At 40.9% G+C, this 16,627-nt stretch overlaps 2 protein-coding genes across 2 annotated transcripts in view; one reads left to right on the top strand and one right to left on the bottom strand.

The window, feature by feature from the left end:
* slc5a10 (solute carrier family 5 member 10) overlaps window positions 1-16,627 on the top strand; it is a 44,205-nt gene that overhangs the window by 4,041 nt on the left and 23,537 nt on the right. Inside the window, exons 4-8 of the mRNA XM_022203739.2 lie at window positions 2,432-2,536; window positions 2,638-2,743; window positions 2,987-3,067; window positions 3,166-3,371; window positions 9,793-9,928. Coding sequence (XP_022059431.2) covers window positions 2,432-2,536; window positions 2,638-2,743; window positions 2,987-3,067; window positions 3,166-3,371; window positions 9,793-9,928 — 634 coding nt within the window. The remainder of the gene's footprint in view (window positions 1-2,431; window positions 2,537-2,637; window positions 2,744-2,986; window positions 3,068-3,165; window positions 3,372-9,792; window positions 9,929-16,627) is intronic.
* Window positions 1-16,627, bottom strand: part of LOC110957620 (protein FAM83G) — a 216,228-nt gene that overhangs the window by 198,118 nt on the left and 1,483 nt on the right. Inside the window, exons 2-5 of the mRNA XM_051951369.1 lie at window positions 14,845-15,012; window positions 13,751-13,875; window positions 11,153-12,479; window positions 6,348-7,826 (exon numbers count right to left, since the gene is read on the bottom strand). Coding sequence (XP_051807329.1) covers window positions 7,455-7,826; window positions 11,153-12,479; window positions 13,751-13,875; window positions 14,845-15,012 — 1,992 coding nt within the window. The 3' untranslated portion in view covers window positions 6,348-7,454. The remainder of the gene's footprint in view (window positions 1-6,347; window positions 7,827-11,152; window positions 12,480-13,750; window positions 13,876-14,844; window positions 15,013-16,627) is intronic.

Below are 16,627 nucleotides of genomic sequence, written 5' to 3'. Positions count from 1 at the left end.
CATGGATATTCAATGGGTTAGGGATAGTTAAAGTGAAAATAAAATAAAATTAAATAAAGTGAAATACACTGCTCAAAAATTAAAGGAACACTTTTTAATCTAAGTATTGCATCAAATTAGTGAAACATGTGGGATGCTGATCTGATCAAGTAAGTAACAGAGGAGGTTTCTAGTCAGCTTCAGCTGCTTTGGTGTTCATAAAATTAACAACAGATGCACTAGAGGGCTAACAATGAGACAACCCGCAAAACAGGATTGGTTTTACACATGAAGGCCAGGGACATTTTATTCCCTTCCTGTGTTTTCTGACTGTTTTTCAATAGTTTTGCATTTGGCTAGGGTCACTGTCACTACTGGTAGCATGAGGCGATACCTGGACCCTACAGAGGTTCCACAGACAGTCCAACTCCCCCACAATGGCACATCAATACATGCCATTACCAGATGGTTTGCTGTGTTGCCCAGCACAGTCTCAAGAGCATGGAGGAGGTTCCAGGATACAGGCAGTTACTCTAGGAGAGCTGGACAGGGCTGCAGAAGCTCCTCAACCCATCAGCAGGACAGCTATCTGCTCCTTTGTGCAAGGAGGAACAGGATGAGCACTGCAATAGCTCTACAAAATGACCTCCAGCAGACCACTGGTGTGAATGTCTCTGATGAAACAATCAGAAACAGACTTCATGAGGAAGGTCTGAGGGTCCAATGTCCTCTAGTGGGTCCTGTGCTCACTGTCTGACACCGTGGAGCTTGATTAGCATTTGCCATAGAACACAGGAATTGGCAGGTCTGCCAATGGTGCCCTTTGCTTTTCACAGATGAGAGCAGGTTCATCGTGAGCACGTCACAGACATGGAAAGGTCTGGAGAAGCCATGGAGAATGTTATGCTGCCTGTAACATGGTTTAGCATGACCGGTTTGGTGGTGAGTCAGTGATGGTCTGAGGAGGCATATCCATGGAGGGACGCACAGACCTCTACAGGCTGGACAACGGCACTCTGACTGCCATTAGGTATCAGGATGAAATCCTTGGATGCATTGTCAGACCCTACACTGGTGCAATGGTCCTGGGTTCCTTGTGGTGCATGACAATACCTGGCCTCATGTGGCAAGAGGATGCAGGCACTTCCTGGAGGATGAAGGAATTGACACCATTGACTGGCCCCAATACTCACCTGACCTAAATCCAATACAGTACAACAAAACATAATGTTCCAATACAATTGGGACATTATGTTTTGTTCCATCCGACACCATCAGGTTGCTCCTCAGACTGTCCAGGAGCTCAGCGATGCCCTGGTCCAGTTTTGGGAGGAGATACCCCAGGACACCATCTGTCGTCTCATTCAGAGCGTGTCCCGACATCGTTAGTCATCCATACAAGCACATGGAGGCCATACAAACTACTGAGTACCGTTTTGAGTTGCTGCCAAAGAATTTCAGAAAATGGACCAGTCTGCCACGTCAGTTTTTTTTTTATTAAAGCTTTATCCCATTTTACAAAATACAGTCATAACAAAAGTGACATAATATTTTCCAAAGAAATAAACAAAACAAAAACAAAATGGCAACAAAAGAAAAAATAAAAATAAAAAACAAACAAACAAAAACAAAAACAACCACAAAAAAAAGGGTCTAAACTACCACCCCGAACCTCTGTACATGCTAAATTCTGCACAACTGACTAGAAGAGAAAAAAGAAAAAAAGGAAAGAAAAAGGGAGAGCGTACATTAATATAATTCTCCAAATAAACACAAACATTCTACACTGTCATCTTCTGAACGTAATTTAGGAAGGGATTCCAAATTATAGCAAATTTGTCCTGGCCACCACAAACATCAAGTCTGATCTTTTCACACTTTAGATAGTATAAAACGTCCTTAATCCAATGAAAATGAGTTGGTGGATGTGGAGCCTTCCATCTCAATAATATTAGCCGCCTTGCCAACAACGTTGTGAAGGCTACAACATCCTTGTTAGAGGAGGACAGACTGGACGGGGATGGACAGACTCCAAACATGGCTGTTTGCCACATCAGTTCTTCACTTTGATTTTGGGGTGTCTTGAATTTAGCCCTCCTGGGGGGTTGATAATTTTCACTTCCATCAAACAGTGTGGCATCTTTTCATTCCCAACACATTATCCAGTCCATATCAATGCTAATATCCAGTTTGTTTTTCCCCCACATTGAAATATGATGTATTTTCAGTGTTCCTTAAATTTTTTTGAACAGTGTAAGATTTATTTTTTAAATATCTAAATTTAGAAAAAAATCAACAGAATCTGTAAGAGCGACAGAATGTGCAAATGAGAATGAGCTTGGATGTGCAGATGTCATAAGAATGTGCAGATAAGATCCTCCTCCACTTCTTAAAACCATCCAGAGCTTGTCTTATTTCTTTGTGTTAAAGATGTTAAAATGTGTGTGTCCAGATCGTGACGATGCCCGAATACCTGGGACGTCGATTTGGAGGAGAGAGAATCCGAACATACCTGGCCGTCCTCTCGCTGATGTTGTCTGTCTTCACAAAGATATCAGTATGACAACAAACAGACAAACAAACAAAGAATACAAAAACTCTCTTTCATTCCAAAACTTTCTCCGTATAGATTAAATGTTGTGGTATTTTTGCCCCCAGACCGACCTGTATTCTGGAGCCTTGTTTGTTCAGGTGTGTCTGGGATGGAACCTCTACCTGTCCACCGTCCTCATGCTAGTGGTCACTGCTCTCTACACTATCGCAGGTACAAGATTTTAGCATTCAAGTCAATATCCAGGATTCTCATAGGCTCACTGGCTATTTGAAGCTACAGCCACTGGCTGCAGCTTCTCAAACATGATGCATTTTGGCTGTTGCAATACAAAACAATGTCTTTCTTCCTCTATCTTCTTACATTTTTAGACTAAACCATTAATCAAAATCATTAATCATTGCTCGGTAGATGAGATAATTACTCATGAAAATGTTCACACTCCCTTCCTTTCAGGTGGCCTCGCTGCTGTCATCTACACAGACACTCTACAGACAGTTATCATGATTGTGGGTGCAGTTATCCTAGCAATTACTGGTATGTGCACTTTCCGTCAGTCAAAAGAAACCACAAACTATGCAGATACACTTAGCGGTTGTTTTAACTGTTGTATGTCTGGACATGTGTGTCCGTAGCTTTCAACAAGATCGGTGGCTACAGCAACCTGGAGCAAGTGTACAGCATAGCAGTGCCGAGTAAGATTATTCCCAACAGCACCTGCCACCTGCCTCGGCAAGACGCCATGCACCTGTTCAGAGATGCCGTCACCGGAGACCTGCCTTGGCCCGGCATGACTCTGGGGCTCACCATACTGGCCACCTGGTACTGGTGCACCGACCAGGTACAGCACAAGTACAGACAAATCCACACACTGTTGCTTCAAAAAGTATCCAGACCCATTTACTCATTGAACTTTTTAAAATGTTGTAGGTTTAATTTTAAATGGCTCAAACTGATGTATTTCCTCATCAACATTAGTTTACATTCTGGAAATCGCATTTTTTAAAATTGCTGAAAATTTCTTAAAAGTGAAAAAAACATCCTGGTCATTGAGATGATATCTCTAAGTGTTTGTCTAAATCAGACATTTTTTTGGTTTTCACAGATGCATTCTAGTAACAGTTTGATCACACCTTGTGCTTGTCTGAATTCATTCTCCTTTCAACTCAGACCAGCCTCCCTGAGAGAGTAAACCTACAGCATGATGCTGCCGCCACCATGCTTCACTGTAGGAATGGTGTTAGCCAGGTGATGACTGGTGTTTGCTGAACGTAGTGTTGGGAGTTCTATCCAAAGAGCTCAGTTTTTGACATTTCTTGGTGCTATCAGTCCTTTAAATGCGGTCTGGCAAACATCAAGAGAGCTGCCATGTGCCTTTTGTTCCAGAACAATTTTCATCAGTCGCTGTGCTCTAAAGGCCTGATTAGGTGCTGCTGACCTGGTCGTCAGTTTGGCAAGTTTCCACCCCAAGGAGTTATTTCTGGGGTGCCTGTCACCTCCCTGATCGAAAATCTACTTTCTCGGTTACTCAGTTACAGCAAGCCAGACAGCCGACTTGAGTTTCCAAACTTCTTCCATTTCACAATTATCGAGGTCACTGTTCTCCTGGGAACATTCAAAGCTTTAGAAAAAAGTTTACACACTTGCTCTGATCTGTGACACTGTTTTGTGGAGATTCACAGAGAGTTCTTTGGTTTTCCATTGCTCAGTTTTTTGGATTTTATAACACAAATGTTTGCCTTTTCAGATGTTTTCTAGTCCATACACGTTCCACAGGCAGAATGCAATCAATTCTGAACACACAAGAACTATTAAAGCAACTACAGTGGACACTTTCTGAAGCAACTGTACACAAGAATAGTAACGAGAAACTACCAGTACTCTAAAGTGTACTTCCTCTTGTGACCAATGGGAATTTGTTCCCCAAACTTTAACTGTACCAAGGCAGTTTGGAAAACTTCAGACTTCTCTGTCAAAGCACAAAAATACTAAATCCATACCATTAAACAAATTAAAGCTAAATATCACAAGCAGCACATTTAAAAACAAAATGTTCATATGTATTAATCTCATACAGATAAACTGAACTGCAAATACAGTATGTTTTTACAGAATAAGGAAGTTCCTGAGAAATGTAATGTAGTCTTTCCATCGATGTTTGTTTTCTCTTCCCAAATAACGATGGACAACTTTAGCTTTATTCATAGTACTTACCCTGCCTGTCCAACTAATGTGGCTGTGTCCACAAATCTCTAAAGAAAAGAGGTCAGTTTCCACCCTTTTGCCCAGATGATGATAATGTTGTGCCAAATCCAAACTCCAGACTTCAAAAATCCCTTCAGAATACAAAAAGCTGCAATTATATTTTTTGCAGTCCATGAGGAAAAAGGAAAAAGCAGACATAGTTAAAAATACCTTACTGTTTTCATACACAGTAATTACATTGGATTATTTCTAGATCAGTTGTCTGGGTAGGCTTCAGTTGTGTACTTTCACTTTCAGTATGATAAACTTTTTTCAGATATTCTGATGTATTCTACAAATAGACTCTTAAATCAGCTACTGATTTACTTGAAGTGGCCGAAGCAGCAATGGAGACAAATCAGCAACAATCCTTTTTTTAAAATTTTATTTACAACATTCACTTCTGGCCCCACGTCAGGTAATTAATGATATTATTTACCAGTAATCACCATGGCAGCCCGCTCGTCTCACTATCAGTAACTGGTGACAGTGGTATGAACACTTGACTTGTATGAGTGAGTAATCTGATCTTGCATGTCACTGATACGTCACATCTGTGTGGTTTGGCATGAAAAAAACATTACAGTACAAAATTCTACAGAATTAAAAAAATGGTTGAGGTAATTTAGAAAGTATTTGCTGAAGGATTATGTACAAGACTGAAGTGCCAGAGTTGGCATCACAGCTGACCGAATATGGTACCACATCTGCACAGACTGATCATCTACAAAAACATCCAAACTGGAAGGATCCATGCTCTGCTATTTAAGGCATAGATTTGTAAACACAAAGACCACCTGATACATCATTGTCAGGGATTATTTTCTCATACACATACACACGTGGACAAAATTGTTGGTACCCCTCAGTTAAAGAAGGAAAAACCCACAATTCTCACTGAAATCACTTGAAACTCACAAAAGTAACAATAAATAAAAATTTATTGAAAATTAAATAATCAAAAACAGCCATTACTTTTGAATTGTTGATTAACATAATTATTAAAAAAAACAAACTAATGAAACAGGCCTGGACAAAAATGATGGTACCTCTATAAAAGATTGAAAACTATTTGACCAGAGTGACATGATTAACTCAGGTGTGTCATTTAATTGACATCACAGGTGTTTCCAAACTCATAATCAGTCAGTCTGCCTATTTAAAGGGAGACAAGTAGTCACCCTGCTGTTTGGTGAAAAGGTGTGTACCACACTGAACATGGACAACAGAAAGCGAAGGAGAGAATTGTCCCAGGACATCCGAAAAAAAATGATAGACAAACATCTTAAAGGTAAAGGCTATAAGACCATCTCTAAACAGCTTGAAGTTCCTGTGACAACAGTGGCTCATATTATTCAGAAGTTCAAGACCCACGGGACAGTAGCCAACCTCCCTGGACGTGGCCGCAAGAGGAAAATTGATGACAAATTGAAGAGACGGATCGTTGGAATTGTATCCAAACAGCCCAGAGCAACCTCCAAAGAAATTAAAGGTGAACTCCAAGGCCAAGGTACATCGGTGTCAGATCGCACCATTCGTCATTGTTTGAGCCAAAGTGGACTTCATGGGAGACGACCAAGGAGGACACCACTGCTGAAAAAAACTCATAAAAAAGCCAGACTGGAATTTGCAAAAATGCATGTTGACAAGCCACAAAGCTTCTGGGAGAATGTCCTTTGGACAGATGAGACCAAACTGGAGCTTTTTGGTAAGGCACATCAACTCTATGTTCATAGACTCAAAAACCAAGCATACGAAGAAAAGAACACTGTCCCTACGGTGAAACATGGAGGAGGCTCAGTAATGTTTTGGGGCTGCTTTGCTGCATCTGGCACAGGGTGTCTTGAAAGTGTGCAAGGTACGATGACATCTGAAGACTATCAAGGCATTCTGGAGAGAAATGTGCTGCCAAGTGTCAGAAAGCTTGGTCTCAGTCGCAGGTCATGGGTCTTCCAACAGGACAACGATCCAAAACACACGGCCAAAAACACCCAAGAACGGCTGAGAGAAAAGCGTTGGACTATTCTAAAGTGGCCTTCTATGAGCCCAGATCTGAATCCCATTGAACATATATGGAAGGAGCTGAAACATGCCATTTGGAGAAGACACCCATCAAACCTGAGACAACTGGAGCTGTTTGCTCATGAGGAGTGGGCCAAAATACCTGTTGACAGCTGCAGAATGCTCATTGACAAATACAGAAATCGTTTAATTGCAGTGATTGCCTCAAAAGGTTGTGCAACAAAATATTAAGTTATGGGTACCATCATTTTTGTCCAGGCCTGTTTCATTAGTTTGTTTTTTTAAATAATTATGTTAATCAACAATTCAAAAGTAATGGCTGATTTTGATTATTTAATTTTCAATAAATTTTTATTTATTGTTACTTTTGTGAGTTTCAAGTGATTTCAGTGAGAATTGTGGGTTTTTCCTTCTTTAACTGAGGGGTACCAACAATTTTGTCCACGTGTGTATAAGTATCTGCAGGTTAAATTTACTATTGGCCAAACACTTTGGAAAAAAAAAAAGAAACCATCCAGAAAATGAAATTTAAAAAATCCCAGTTAAATAGTTCTCGTATGTTGCACCCAAGAATTTCACAAACGTAAAGAGACAGAAAAGATTCCATTCCGTCGGCTGACAAACATCCCGGTTTACCTGCATAGTTACCTCCACAGTTCTACCTGGCAGTCTTGTTGTTCTGAGGAGCCTTCTTCTGCGGCGCTCCACCTCGCACCCTTAAGTGTCTTAAGTTGCTGACTTTTGAGAAAGAAACTCCCAGTAACCCGGACTGGTTGGTGGGTGGCTGCGACGCTATGTGGTCCGTCTTCCTGTAACCAGGGCTGTGTCGTCGTGGCGACCGCCCAGACCGGGACTCGACTCGCAGCTGGGCCGAGTCGGGTTGCAGCATTTGGCCCTGCCAGTAACGGTGTCCGCCAATCACTGGACCAGCTGCTCGGGCGGGGCGATGAAAACTTCCCGGTTTTGCGATGACGACTTTTGGTCCTCTCAGTCTCCCATCACGACCTGGAGATGTAGAGGTCTGAAACAACTAGACGGAGAGAGGAAGCAGAGACAGAGATGAGCAGAACTGTCATTATTTCACAAATAATTTCACACATGGAGCACATCAGGGATCAATCCCCGGTCCTTTTGGACTCACTATCCAGGTGCTCAAACATTTTAATTTCTTGTTAGTTTTAAATGATACTACAGTGAAAGTTAGTTATCAGAGTTTCCTTCAATTACATAAATCAGAAGCTTTCATCAAAGTTTCAGACTCACACAAATACCTGAGTCACATTTGATAACATAATTATATAATTATGCAAAATTAGCTTTGTTGCTAAATTGCACAAAGAAGTTTCCACTTATTCAATGAAAGCTAGTTAGCCATAATTTAATAATACAATGGCTCCTCTGAGATTTTAAATACTTTGGGCTGAGACAGTTCAAATTGTTCAATCAAATCATGTTTCCAGGGCTACAGTGCCATGAAATAGTATTAGCCCCCTACAGAAATCTTCTATTTTTACATGTGTCCTATTTATAAATGTTTCAGACCATCAATTTAATTTTAATATAAGACAAAGATAACCAAAGAAAATGACAAGTGAGAAAATGCAGACAGGAAAAATGCTGTTCAGTCCATCTTGCCCTATGTGAAAAAGTAATTACTTCCTTAGCTACCAAATGACAAAATTCATTTTACAGTTGGGTTCATTTTCACGATTGCTACTACTGCCAGGCTTGTTGAATTTATACATCACTAAATAGAACCAGTCTGACACTGTGAAGTAGCTAAAGGGTCTGAAAAAGCAGCACATGATGCCACGTTCTAAAGAGATTCAAGAACAGATGAGAAACAAAGTCATTGACATTCATCAGTCTGGAGGACTACAAAGCCATTGCTGAGGCTCTGGGACTCCAGAGAACCACAGTGAGAGACATTATCCACAAATGGAGAAACATGGGACAGGGTGGTCCAACCAGTTCATAGGTTCAGGGGGGCAATTATTTTTTATTTTTCAATAAACCATAACTTAAAGATGGCATTTTATGTTTTGTGGGTTATCTCTGTATAAAATTTGAAAAATGTATATATTGGTTTGATGATCTGGAACATTTAAGTGTGAGAAATAGAAGATTTCTGTAGGCGGCGGCGGGGGGGGGGGGGGCAAATATCTTCATGCTAAAGGCATGAAAGAAGTCTTACAATAGAAAACACCCTCTTAAAATCTGAAATCTGGAAACAAAAATGGTTTGATCATGTTTTAAATCATGGGAGAATATGCACATCAGCTGCAGTGTAATTTTACTTATTATTAGGGACACAATAAATGTGACGGCTTCACATTTTAGCTTAGTCTGCCATATGAATCCTGTTGTTCAGTTTTCCAAAACTCAAACTGTAAGTCATTGTTTTATTCCATTAGACTGAGTTAGTGCCTCTCTGAAAACAGTCTTTAAACATGCAAAAATAGTCAAGCTAAAAGTCAAAATTCACTCACACAGGCTTTCACCCAGTAAGCCACCACATCCCCTCCCACTATGGACTTTCTTGCTCTATATACCATCTCACCTGATCTGAGTGACATCTCCTGTTACAAGCCTAAAAACAGACTCAAGAGGACGTTTCTTTTTCAGACTATGGGAATTACAATAAACTAAACGTTAGTATGAATCTGTCAGCCAAATGACCAAAATGTTTTTTTTAAACACACTAGTTTTAACATTTTAGAACCAAATCAAGGCTGCTCATAAGATCCAACAGAAGACTGCATATCACATGTGGGTCAGAGCAAGACCGACACTTCTGATCTATGAAATCCTTTCTTTTAAAAAAAGAGTCTATTTTAGAATTTTCTTTGCTTAAATTCTCTATTCTGTGATTCATTTTTGCCATGTTGCATAATACACTCCATACTACACTACACATTTTTGATTCTCTGTCTTTTACAAAGTATTTAAGTAAAGTTTTGGGTAAAGGTTGAGCATTTGTGTTTCTGTTTGTGAAGGTCATTGTGCAACGGTCGCTGTCTGCTAAGAACATGAGTCACGTAAAAGGCGCATCCATCCTGGCGGCCTATCTGAAGATACTGTCCTTCATCTTCATCGTCCTTCCTGGCATGATCAGCAGAGCCCTTTATCCAGGTGTGAGCACACACACATACATACACACCTTTCAATCAGGATAAAAAAGTAGGGCATTTTAACTGTGGGCAGGTAGAGGCTTGCTTTGATTTTAGTGCAGAAACACACCCATTCTGACATAAGTTTGGACTATGTGTGTGAAAGACTCATAACATTGGACTGTTACTGAATTGTGCTGCCTACTTGTTCATGACCATTTCTGGGAACTTTCTATTACTCATTAAGCTTTAAAAAGGCTCTAAAACATTAAGTCAGGCATTGTGTCATTTATGACATTCATCACCTAATCATTTAATCCACCAAGAATCCATCTCCTTAATCATTTTTCAATTAACTAATTACAATTTGCCTTCAATATGTGAGAAAATTAAGATAAACACCTCAGTTTCCTACAGCTAACAGTGATGTCTTTCTAGTGCGTGCTTTGTCTGACCAACAGTCCAAAAACCATCATCTTCAGTCTGCTGTTGCAGAAAATAGAGAATAACAGCGTGTTCTCATGACAAAACTGCTAATGAAGAATTACTTCAAGTGGGAATTTTTTTTCTGTTACTTCCCACCATCACTCACAGGGAGTCCAAAGTTAAACAAAAAAACCAACGACACAAATAATATTAAGTGAAACTGGAGGCAGTGAATGTCATTCTTTACTGGTAATTTTGAATCAATCCACTGAAGTGAAAAACCAGCAATTAGATGTTTTTCTAACCAGAACTTTCTGACTTTGTCAGCTTTCTCTGACCAACGACAACAGATTTTCTGTTTATAATTCGTAAGGTCTGTACTTTACTATGCTAAGCGCTGTGGGATAACATATGTTGTGAATCTGCTTTATATATAAATAAAACTGAATTGATTAAGTTATTATGCAGCAATTCTTTTACTTGTCCACGAATGTTTTGATTATTTCAGCCAAACAAAACAATGATATAAACCAGGAGATGCAAATAAAAGAAACAAGATGAATGATGTTATAAAAGATTAGTCGTTACTCATTCACTAATTCAGTTCAATTCAATTTATATAGCATCACTTCAAAAGTTATGCCATCTCATAGCATTCACATAATAAGGTAAAGACCTTTAAAGGATTGTAAAGAAGGAAGAAAGAACCTAACAATCTACATTGAATTTAGTGGGAAAGAACCAAAAAACCTCTAACGGGGAAGAAAAACTTAAACACAGTACTTTCAGAATTGTAGAAATCACTGTTCTGGGTGCTCACCTGTCCTATGTGCCTGTGTGGGGAGGGGTATCCTTGTCTACGCAGCTGCTGTGATTGGCGGATAAGGGCTTTGCCGTCGTCTGATTGGCTGGGCTCCCGCAGGTCCAGCATGCTCTGAGAGAGGCGGGCCATCATGTTGAACCCGTCTCCTTGGCGATTCCCTCTGCCCGACCCGGTCGTCCCCACGTTGGTCAAAGGGTCAGTCGGTTCCTGCTGGTTACAATCATAAAACTCCTCCTCCGATGCCGTGGAAGCGCTCGAAGGATCGTCGTTGCCGGCGCGGTCGCATATGACCTTGGTGCTGTCCTGGCTGTCGTTGCCGTTACTGCCGGAGTCCCGGCCGTGGTCGGGCGCTGACGTTAGGCGGCCATGGCTGGGCGTCAGCTCCTTCTTGGGTTTTGTTTTGGTCAACGAGCCATCCACTTGGTCCATTTTTATCAGAGTGACCTGTGCTTCGCCAGGCTGTTCTAGAGGAGTGGGGTCTATGACTAGCTGCAGCGTGCGACGTTTGGGAACTGGAGGTGCTGCAGGCTGCGTCTCTGGATTTTGTACAACGTTGTCCACTGGTGGTGATGTAGACGGTTGTGCATTTGGTTTGTGAGCATCCTGTGGTGCAGGTCTGTTGGGCTGCTGTGGGGAAACTGTTTGGTCTTTATTTGGTTTGTTGGTTGGACTGTCAGGAGTAGGAGCTTTGGGGTTTGTAGTCTTAGGAAGATTTTCAACTTTTGTATCCTGATCTGAAGCAGATTTCTCAGTCTGAGGCGGCATCGTCAGTGGGGAGCTGAATCGTATCGCCTGACTGACCTCAAACCTCTCCGACCTCTGCAAGTGAACCTGATTGGCCCGCTTTTCATCTCTGATGTTAATAAAGCCAATCACATCGCTCGGTGGGTCTGGTTCTGGCCAGGTGGGCAGGTACGGGATCAGGTACGCTTTCTCCAGATGGGCTAATCCTGGATGTAAAGGCGACTCTTCAATTACATCCTTCAGACGTCCTTTCATTATCTTTAGCCCAGTGGGATTCTGGGAGGTCGAGTTCTTGTTGCTGGAGTTCTGGTCGGAGGAGGTGGGGCTTGCGTGGGTGCCCGTGGCAACAAGGGCATATTTGGGATTGATGAGCTTCCTGGCAACGGAGGCTGGTACCGGAGCGGGAGCCGTGTGTGGGATCGGGTCAGGAATGGGTTCTTCCACCATGGGAACCTTGCTGAGAGACACGCCTCTGGACACGAGGTAAAGGTCACGGAACTGCATGTCGAAGGTCTCCACTGCCTGTCCTGTGATCACGGTGATGAGGTTACGGTCCAAACGAGATGAGGACCAAGTGAAACTGGAACAAGAGCAGCAATATGAACAAATTTATTTATTACTGTTTTTCAAATATTTTTTTCTACTAAATCCACTCCACTTCCTGTTTGTAAACGGTTTGTGTCTACTCACAACAAAGATTATCTAGTTTATCATAGTTTAATCATTACATGTGACATTTGTACTCTGAGGTCATGCATCACAATATGCTCTTTGATCACATTATATAATTGTTTCTGTTAAACTTCGTGGTGGAACAAGAGACAGTCTGTGAGAGTATGCAGAAGTATTGGTAAACAGGGCCATTAGGGATGACAGTATAAAGGTCTGTGTCTGTGTGTGTGTGTGTGTGTGTGTGTGTGTGTGTGTGTGTGTGTGTGTGTGTGTGTGTGTGTGTGTGTGTAGAAGTTATCCAAGAATAACACTTCAGCTTGCTGCAACATGTGACTGCTGGTTTCCAAGGCTTAAAAAACTGTCTGTAACGTTTGCATGACTAAGCATATTTCAAGCTTATATTTGTAGAAAAACTAGATTTCTCAGTGTTCTTATGGGTATATTGGTGTACAGTGCTGTGAGTCTCTGCATACATCTTGATGCCAATACTAGGAAAAAACTTCCCTATGTATTTAATTAATCAATTTCTTCATTTTTTGACAGCTTGGAAGTTGAGCTAACAATTGTAACCATTGATAGATTATCTGTAGAAATCCAAATTAAATCAAGGTTGAAATGAGAATCACAATTTTGTCTCTCAAGCTACAGAAGAGCAAACTTTGAGCAGTAAGATTTTTCTCTGGGAAGCTGGTGACTAGCTGGTGAGCAAAAAAGAGCATTTCACACAGATAGATATCCATTTCTTAGCAACTAGTGGAGAGCTAAACACAGCTAACAAGAAGAGCAAATTTGGCTTGCTAACAAGTTTGCCACAACAGCTTTCTAACAATAATCTATCAGTGGTTACAATTTGTAGCACAACTCTCAAGTTGTCAAAAGATTCCCAAATTGAATAATTAATTACATATGGAATTTGATAATCTCCATCTATGATATCTTCATCTTTTACTCTGGACAGATTGTGCAAGGTGGATTAACTGGAGCTACTTCAGTAAAGTTACATCTCACTACCCAAATTGTCAGCTGAAACACTAAGACGCTCTGTAACGCTGAGTAGGCCTACAGAGTTGGACGATTATTTTCTGGGGGTTTGTCTCTAACTTTAAACCGTCGTTTGATCCATCACCAAGTACAGATTAATGCAGCTTTAAATTCCCAAAGAAACAGTGCACGGCTCACCTGTATGAACCTGAGATGGCTCTGTCTCCATCTACCAGGAGAAACTTCTGGCTCAGAGAACCTCGCACCTTCTGAGCCGATCGTGTGAAGAACTCCACGCCTCCACAGCAACGAACTCGCAGATTCTAAAGACAGACACATACTGGGTCAACACTGTGTAAACTAAGGCTGGGCAGGATGAAGCATTAAAAGCAGCAAGGACTTTATTGAACAAAAGAGAAAATAAAGGCAACAACAGAATAGGGAGACAGAAAAGAACAAGCTACTCAAGAACTGGTGCTCAGCGTTGTTACTATTATAGCCTCGTGTTAGGCGACTCTACAGGTTGGAGCATGGGCTACATCTATGTATGTGCATGCTTGTATGACACACCCTGCGGTGTTTTCCTTCTGCCCTGTGATAAGGGTGTGGCTCCGAGTTCAGCGTTACCTCGTAAGTAAATGTTCTGTGCGAAATCTCATGGGAGTCGCTAACCAAAGGAGTCGTAAATGCTCATAATAACAGCACAGATGTCAGATAAGAAAGAAGTCGAGAGAGAGAGAACGGAGATCTCGTGGTCAAAGCTGTGAGGAAGGAAGAAGGAGAATTGAAAGAGAAACGTATTACAGAAAGTGAAGTGGGAGAGTGTGGTTTATTTAATTGCCTGCAGTACAGACAAGAATGTGCTTAGTGTCTTTCTGGCCTCCAGACTGAAATATTTAGAAAATTCCCCTTTTAACGGTAAGCGTTATCTGCTACTGCCTGGACCAGTTCAGCTCAAAGAGGCAAAGAACAACAAAGAAAGTTAGCATAGGACAATCAACTAGCTGGTGCATGCACCTTACAAAGGCCTGCAGGCAAAGAGCTGTCAACTTTAATCAATCATGTGGCTGCAGTTTCAGATATTTCCCTTGTATAGTAATATTACTGCTGAAAATGCGCCTTTAATAAAAACATCTTAGCTGAAACGTTGAAACTGGAGCTTTTAAAAACAAGAACTTTCCATTATTGTTCGTTTATCAAGAGGAGCCATCTATCCAACTGGCTCATCTCCCAGCTTATCAAAACATTCTGTGTGTGTGTGTGTGCGTGCGTGCGTGCGTGCGCAAACAAACCTTCAGGTGTCCACGGTGCATATCAGCCCTGGCACACATGGAAAGAAAGCAGGGGACGGCGGCCATGTCGATGATTATGTATACAGGAATTTTGCGTTTGTAGGCCGCATCCAGCAGGTCTCGAAAGATATCCACATCTGTAAACACATCCATCACCACTGCTATCACCTACACACACACGAAACACAAACCAAACACACACACACACACACACACACACACACACACACACACACACACACACACACACACACACACACACACACACACACACACACACACACACACAGGAAACCACAACTGATGTTAGTGTTTCCTGGTCTGCGAGGGTGGATCGATTTAAGCCACTCTTATCAACAATAATACAGCCATTAAATCCACAAAGGAAGTCGGGCACTTATGAGAGCAGAGCTTGAACAATAAATTAAATATTCCTGCAATCCAGAAACTAGATAGTTGGTACAAACAAAGAGTGTTTGACAGAGCGTTGATAAAATGTGAAGCCGGTAGATACAGCGTGTCAGGCAGACCAACGGCAGGATGGTAGTCTTTGCCTGACCTAGTTTAGAAGTTTAAAAGTCACAATGACTGACAACTGACAGAAAAAAACAGCAGCTGGAAGAAGATAGCTTGTGAATCCTGAGGTCAGAATATTATACAGGACATTTTACTGCCAAAACATTTGAGTACAATGAAACACTGTCTTGCCAATCCCAGATAAAGTCAGAAAAACTAGAAGCATTCCAAGCAGTAAAATTGTACTCTGTGTTGGGACTGAGTCAAATTAATTAAAGCCTCAATGTCTCTTTTGTTTCTCCGGTGCAAAGCCAGACGACTTTTACGAGCACGTGCCAGCGTTTACGTATGCGAGATGTAAAGCTGATGTACAAGGTGCTGGCATCTAACTTATTTAGTGACGTCAGAGCCCTTTTTTTCCACTAGTGTGTGAAGCTCACGCTTGTCACGTTAAAACTTTGTTGTGTGTGGAGGAAGGGGAAGTAGGTTGGAGAGACAAAGCCGAGGCAAATGATGAGATTTAAAGGGGTAAAACTTAACAAAAAGAAACCAGTGATGCTGGATTAAATTAAATCCAAATGTCAGATTATTCTGGTACATATATATTTTTATCTAACGTACAATGGCAAGATGTGAACCTGCAAAGGCTGCAATATACATCCTTATTATGTCAGTTGTACACAACATAACATAAAGAAATGTAAACAATGATAATGAGCCCCACCTAATTACAGAATTACAGTCACAGCTAACAACTACTTAACAGGTAATCTGATGATTTATTAAAATAAGTGACATATGCCAATTATAACTCCCTACATCCTTTGTTTTGTCCGATTAAAACAGTCTAAAACTCAAAAATATAGAGAAATTCATCATATATGACAAAGAAAAACCTGACACTGACATTGGAAAAGCTGAAAACAGATGTTTAGTGTTTATTTTTTTGATCAAAAAAGATTAATCACGTATCAAAACCATAAATATCATTTTTCTGTTTTGTAGTTTGTGCATTTAACACTAAGAAATCTGTTAAAGCCATAATGTGTTGTGGCGTGTTAAATGGAACTGCAAAAATAAAGTTATTTGTGTTGACTATTGATACGATGAATGACATATGCCTGTTATAACTCTTTAGATCCCTTGTTATGTCCAATTAAAACAGTCCCAAACACAAAAATATAGAGAAAAATCATCATATGTGACAGAAAAACCTGACACTGACATTTTAAAAGCTGGAAAGATGTTCGGTGTTGTCTTTGAAACC

Source organism: Acanthochromis polyacanthus, chromosome 7 (assembly GCF_021347895.1).
Source record: "Acanthochromis polyacanthus isolate Apoly-LR-REF ecotype Palm Island chromosome 7, KAUST_Apoly_ChrSc, whole genome shotgun sequence".
Classification (NCBI taxonomy): Eukaryota; Metazoa; Chordata; class Actinopteri; family Pomacentridae; genus Acanthochromis; species Acanthochromis polyacanthus.
The sequence above is the reverse complement of the archived record's forward strand: the minus strand, read 5'-3'. Positions and strand labels throughout refer to the sequence as shown.